The following is a 7019-nucleotide window of genomic DNA, read 5'->3' on the forward strand; positions in this document are numbered from 1 at the left end:
CGGAAGTGGAAAGCTGCCGTGTGGAGTCCTACAGGACTGGTTGCACAAGCAGCTGAAGGAGAAGGTGAATCAAGTCAGTTTGCAGAGGTAAAAGCCATCCAGCTGGCTTTGGACATTGCTGAGCGAGAGGGGTGGCCAAGACTCTATCTCTACACTGACTCGTGGATGGCAGCAAATGCCTTGTGGGGTTGGCTAAAACAGTGGCAGCAGAACAACTGGCAGCGAAAGGGTAAACCTATCTGGGTTGCTGACCTGTGGAAAGACATTGCAGCTCGGATGGAGAAACTGGAGGTAAAAGTGCATCATGTGGATGCACATGTGCCTCTGAGTCAAGCCACTGAGGAACATCGACACAACCAATGAGCAGATGAGGCTGCTCAAGTGTTCCAAGTAGACTTGGACTGGGAACACAAAGGTGAGCTTTTTCTAGCTCAGTCGGTAGAGCATGGGACTCTAAATCCCAGGGTCGTGGGTTCGAGCCCCAGGTTGGACGCCACTAAATTGTTGTCACAGTTTGACTCAGGGCCGACAACAATGCTCTCCATCTCCTCTCCCCCCAACCCACGTAGGGAAGGAGAGAGAGAAAAAGAGAGAGACTTGGCTGGATTGTAAAACTAAACTACACAGCTTTAATTAAAACACTAATGAATCATACAAGAAAATATATATACAATTATATACAGATACATATTCAGGTATGGGCAAAAGCCTCTCGCCTCCCCCCACCCCAGCAACTCCCACAGCACTTCCCTGAACTGGGAAGAGTCCCGAGGAATCCCGAAGCTGCTGCTGGAGAAAGCAGAGAGTTATGGGGGTCACGAGAGATCAAGCCTGAGGATCGACGATGATGGATGAACAGAGTCCTCCCCGGACGCCGGCCATGGACCAAAGGGAAGAAGAAGAAGGAAGGAAGTTGTCTTCTGTGATTTCTGACCTTCCTCTGAGCTTACGTAGATATATGGAATGGAATATCTTTGGCCAATTTTGCTGTCCGTCTAACTCAGCCTCCTACGGGGGGGTCACAGATCTCCCCATAGTGTCTGAGCCGGCAGAGTGCAGGTGCGGCCTTGAAGTCTCAGTAGTTAGAAAAACATTCCTCTGTCTTATCAGCCTAGCAGAACACACTGTTGCTAGTTACAAGAAAGCTTACTGAAGGAAAAAAAAATCAGTAAAAAGAAAAATTGGCTTCATCCTGGCTCAAACCAGGACAAGCATCTTGCCTGAAAAGGCAATAAAAGTAATGAGACATACTGCTAGTGGCAAAGGCATTATACTTAATGGGATCTAATGACTTAGTAAAAATGGGGGAGAAAACAAAGATTCCGCTATTTTACCAGCTGTACTTTGCTCAGTGCTGCCGGTTTGTACATTGACTCAAGTGGTTTTTTTTCATTCTGGGGAAGCAGGTGGCTACGTGACAGAAAATAGTAACAGCTGCTGGTGGGAGTACTTGAGAGAAACTGAAGGAACACACGCTTCACGTACACAATACTTAACAGTGACACTTAACTTCCCTGGCATATTTTAGATGTAATTCATTGGAAATATTAATGTGGAGTTAAATATTTTTGTGTGTTTAGTTGATTGGGCAACAGGATCAGTTATTTGGTTAGTAACGTCAGACATTATTCACCACTGAATAATTAGCAGATGTAGCACTTGCAGTAAAAGACACAACAGCAATACACAATTTTAGAGGGCAGGAAGTTTAGGGCTATTCTGTGCCTGTACAAGTTCATGTGCACAAACTGTGTTTTTTTAAACTGTGGGGATAAAGCAGCTGAAAGTTACTGGAACTAGTGGTTAAAAGGACTGTTTCTTGATCATAGAAATAACACTGTAATGGAGACATAGTAAAGTGGTAGTACTTTTTTATACACTCTAAAACCAGTCTGGTGTATTCAATGCATATTTCCCTTGTTTATTCATCTGTAAAGCCTGAAAATTAACCTTGTTTTATTTCTCCTTAACTCCACTGAGTCTGAACATTGCATCAATGCCAAACTGCTGAGTACATGGATGCAAGCAAAGCAGGTTATTTAGAGCTGCTGTGATTGTTCCAATTTCTGTTTAAAGAAGGCAGTAAAATTTCGTATCTGAGCCTGCAAAGAAAAATTTATCTCTGGACTGAAAATAAAAAAATTGTGTGGGGAATAGGAGGCATGGGGGAATTTAAATAATCCTTGAGATATGGTTTAAGGATCTGCATAATTTCTTGGAAGATCAGACCCTGGTGTGGTGTTGTCTCTCTTGTTTGAGTCATTCCAGGCAGATGCTGTGTCTTCAGTAATGAAAGTGAAACTCACAGGTCACTGCATCTCTGTGAGAGGTTTGACAATATTGTCTTTATACTCTCCACTTCATAGAAGCTAACTGTAAGCTAATACATAGCAAAGTTTCTTCTCTACTACTAAGATTAAATTGGATCTGTGCTCAAATTTTCAACAGGCACCACTGCATTTTCTGTGGTATTTTCTGATGTTTTATTTTTTTATGAGGTATATGTGCCATCTAGTATGTGAAGAAATTGCTGTTTGTATGATCTAAAGGTAATCTATAGGCTGAGAGAAGCACATTTATTACCTTGAGGAAAGTGATGACCAATAGATTCAAACTTAGTGGGATAATTGCCATCTGTTTTATGAAACCTGTTTCAATGTCTAAGTTCATTCTTTTTTTCTGCTTGTTTAGTATCTTCATCTCTCATCAAACATTTCCTGTGGGATGGGGACACTATGTGTGTTTTCACTGGCAACTGGCAGGAAGTCTGCTCACCAGATTTGTCTAAACAGCTGCCTGTCCTTGAAGAAAATGTGGCACATTGGCTTCATCTGTGAAAAACACCTGAACATCTTGAGCGTCACCTTCTGCATGTTGGTGAAGATGGACACATCTGGGAATATTTGGTCCTCCTGAATCTTAAGCCCCTGGAACTTTCTCCGCAGTGAGAAGGTGGGGAAGCCCAGAAGCCTGGGAGAGCCCCAGGTTGCTCCTGTGCTATTGTGAGTTAAGAGCTGAGGCAGGGGTGTGAGGGTGGAGAAGGGCATGGCCCAGTACTAGAGTGCAGCTGTGTGTAATATAGGTTGTCTTTTATATGTGTGTGGGTTTTTTGGTTGGTTGGTGTGCTTTTCCTAACTAGAGCACCGAGGTATTGATTGGGGTGTTAAGTTGTAGAGCTGCAGCTGTTGCAGAGTTGCTGCTTAACCATTCAAATGGGAATGGTTATGTAATCATAGGAACTTGCAACCTCGTTATGTGAGGGTCTATCTTTGCTGTTGCACTGGAGGTTTTCCTGACCACCCCTGAGAAGAAGAGCACAGATGTTATGCTGGGGCAAGGTCACAGCTTCTTGGCCAGGCTGCTGCTTTGTGGATAAAGCAACATGAGAGGACTTGCAGCAGGTTCACCAGATGTGTCACAGCTTCTTTTGCTATTTCTGCAGAAGACATTTATTAATACCAGGTGCATGGTTAGTGTGTGAATGCATGTGCATGGCATACATTTCTTGGTGTATCTTATTTTGTATACAACTGCTTGTGAGGGACTGCTTGGCCCTAATTCTCATTCTTGCCATTGTGGAATGAAAGCAAATTTAGTTGCTAGGCTTAAAAAAATAAAATCAGTTTTTAGGCTAAAAAGTCCTCTTATGATAGCTGCCCTGCAAAGCTGATTTTCAGGAGACAGTTTGATTGAGAGAAACTGTAAGAGGTCTGATGGTAATGGTAAAGCTGTATTTTTCAAATGCTCTGTTCAGTAGATGATAATGATGGCCTGTAGTCTACCAACTATTTCCTCATGGGTTTTTTTCCCCACAATTGAAATAGCAGTTTTTCAGTACCAGAACAGATATGACTGCATCAAGTGCCTGTATGGTTACTGGTAGCAACTGATGCACTGCCTGCAAACCTGACAAGTTCAAAAGAAAACACGATGAACCAAAATATAATTTAACAATTTTTTTTGTTTGTTTCTTGTGAACCTTGAATTGATGGGTTGGAAGGCTTTCTCTGAGTGCATGGGTAGTGTTGTGATTTAGAAGATTTTTTTTTACAAGCTCAGAGGTAATTTAAAACTTTTTTTTCAACAAGCTCTAAATTATTGTCCCCAAATATTATTTTCATTTTGAATTGCTGCAGCAGTTTGGGTTGTTGTTTTTTGTGGTGGTGTTTTGTTTGGTTTTTTTCTTGGTTTGTGGTGGTGTGTTTTTTTGTTGTTTTCTTTTTTTTTTTCACCTTGGGTACAATTTTGAGGTATTTCATTTAGGTTTTATGCTTTATGACTTTTTTCTGATTAACTGAAGTATGCTTCTGGTTTATGTTCTCCAGACATTTTCTTCACTGTTGAGTGATCAAAGGTTGTTTAAGGCAGGCAAGGTTTTCTTCCAAGCAAAGCTGCCTTACCTTTAAAAATAATGCAAAACCTCCACAGGCTATGCAGCAATCTCAATAAGTAACTTGGCTTAGTTTTAATTTTAGATTTGTATGCCTCATCATTAGATTATGCCTGTTCAGATATTAGAATATATTTTTATCTACAGGAGTCAATATAGGTTGCACTGCATGAAGAAGCAGTTGTGTTGCAAAATAAGGCAAGTTAAAAACAAGCTGTATATAGTTAATCTTTAACTCATGGAAATGTAACAAATGTTTTCTTTCTATTCACTACCAAATGTTGGCTGCATTTCTTCAGATTTCTCCTGAGTTTAAATTTTATATTGTTCTAAAGGACTTTGAGTAATTATAGAGAAAGTTATGGCTATAGCTATTAAAGGTAATTTTGATACCCTGTAGAAAGTTCTTGCATGTATTGTGGTGATCTCTAGATCTATTTTATCTAGATTATTTGCTAACTCACAGAGCTGCACTGGGAAACCAGGAAAAAGGAGAGGACAGAAGCATTGATACTAACCAAACTTCCCAATCACAACTTGCACTCTTCCAGGACAGCCATTTAGCTGATTAAAAGAACCCCAACGTACCTTAGGCCATAAAGAACTGTCCCATCTGGATGGAGTCGAATCATTTGGTTTTTCACTGTCACCCCATGGACAAACGACTTCTTGTCATTTAGGAAATATGTGTCCGGCACCCAGAGCTGGTCAGCCACTCTGTTGTCCAGAGTTAGATTCAAAGGTATTCCAGAATAAGAGAGCCTTTTATCCCTCCAGGACTGCTGGAAGTACATGGTCAGGGTATAGTCCTAGGGAAGAAATAAGAAGAGTTTTTTGTATTTTGCATACTGATTAACAGAAGTTAATTTTTAGTAACTAAGTATCAGTAGCATTAGGAAGTGTAAGGATTGATAAGATAATGATGTCACTAAGCATGATTGTATGTTGCAACTTCTTTGTGTTAATGTTGAACTTGACACTACTCACCAATGGCAGTGACCACTGTGGGCTTTCAAAACCTCTTGAGCCAGAGGGAAAACACAGTACCTTTGGGTCTCCAGTCAGTGGCTCCCACTTGCACCTTTTTGGTAGGGTGTGTTTTGTTTTGTTGTTGTTTGGGGTTTTTTTGTGGGGTTTGTTTGTTTGTTTTCCTCTAATGTGAGAAGAGCATGGTTTAGCTGGCCTCAGCCAAACAGCACTGCATACCACTGAAGACATTCTTTAGACACATTTTTTCGATATTCACTCCATCTTGAAAGATTCCCCCACAATCCAGAAAGGCCAGAAGTCCACAGAACTTCTGAGAAAGAGTAAATACTACCTCAGAACATATAACAGAGAACTTCCTATTCTGCACCTTCTGGAGCTGCTAGATGTAATGACCTTAGCCCGAGGAGTGTGGTGCTTTCCGTCCTTGGCAATAAGGTATCACTGCTTAGAGAGTGCTGTGTCTTCACTTGACTATCATGTCATATCTGAGGTGAAATACCATTTACACAGTGCTTTAGCTTTTATTTAATCTGAAAGCAAATTGCTCTAAAAGGCTTCTGGTCTGATTAACTCTTGCACGTCTGCTTTTCTGGGACTTTGGTGATTTTTAAAGGTAGTTTTTTGAAGTGGAAAAACCCATGTACTTTTTAGTTGATGGAGATCTTAAAAGACTGGAACAGCAGTGTATGGACTATTAGTTTTGTCTTTCTCCTCTCCCAGCCCCTTTTTCAAGCAGCAGGCCATTTTGTCACACTTTTTTTATAATAGAAGTGCAGCAAAATTACAGATATTATTGAAAAAAATGGTCAGGGGTAAGATTTGCTTTTATGTAAGGGAAAGTCTTACCTCTATCATTTGCAAAAATCCTAGCCTGGACACCAATTTTTGAAGAAATAACGCAAAAACTGTCTGATGTGATTTTTCTCTCTTCATCTCCAGTGGCTTCTTAAGATTTTATTGTTACTACTAAATCAAAGCAGAGTTGTTACCTTTCAAAAAGACTTGCTGCCTGAAATGTTGCATTTAGCAGAGCTGTAAACTACATGCTTCTCATTGGTAAAAGAAGTTCATGAAAACATTGTTCTTGCTTGCCCTGGGTCTGTAGCAGTTGTTTTGTATGGAGGAAATGCCATGATTTGATGATCCGCTGCCATACACAACAGGATAGTTACATCAGTTCTGAGCACCAACTTGCAAGAATTTCTATGCCTGCAAGATGATGGTTACTCATGACAGAGTCAAGAGGTGGTATGTCTAAGGCACAGTCTTTTTCCCCCAGTGCAGGTAACTAGGAGGGGTTCAGGACAGCTGCTTTTGCTTTTCTGACTGCACTGGTCAACCCTGGAGCTACCAAGTAGTGCAGTGGGGTGTATACTGTGCTCTGCTGAAGAGGTGGTTTATAATTTAAATAGTGGTAAGGAGAAGCATGAACCCTAAGGAGGCAAGTTTTTGAATATACAATTTGAATAGAATTGAGTTAGAATCAGATGATTAAAGGGAAGTTAAATCCCTGCTGTTTGTTCCTATTATATGTGTACACAGAACTACAGAACAGGTGGGAATTGGGTGAGGGGGAAAAAAACCCACAGTATTCTTGTGTTCATATGTTCTTATGTTTTTATCTGTTTTCTAGCCTGTC

At 40.7% G+C, this 7019-nt stretch overlaps 1 protein-coding gene across 1 annotated transcript in view; it reads right to left on the minus strand.

Annotated features, from left to right (window-relative positions):
- The window catches only part of GABRB1 (gamma-aminobutyric acid (GABA) A receptor, beta 1), a 58190-nt gene extending 51579 nt beyond the window's left edge, over nt 1–6611 (minus strand). The window contains exons 1-2 of the mRNA XM_010006081.1: nt 6594–6611; nt 4979–5199 (exon numbers count right to left, since the gene is read on the minus strand). Coding sequence (XP_010004383.1) covers nt 4979–5199; nt 6594–6611 — 239 coding nt within the window. The remainder of the gene's footprint in view (nt 1–4978; nt 5200–6593) is intronic.
- Nucleotides 6612–7019: the final 408 nt, after the last annotated feature.

This window comes from Chaetura pelagica, unplaced genomic scaffold (assembly GCF_000747805.2).
Source record: "Chaetura pelagica isolate M959 unplaced genomic scaffold, ChaPel_1.0 scaffold189, whole genome shotgun sequence".
NCBI lineage: Eukaryota > Metazoa > Chordata > Aves > Apodiformes > Apodidae > Chaetura > Chaetura pelagica.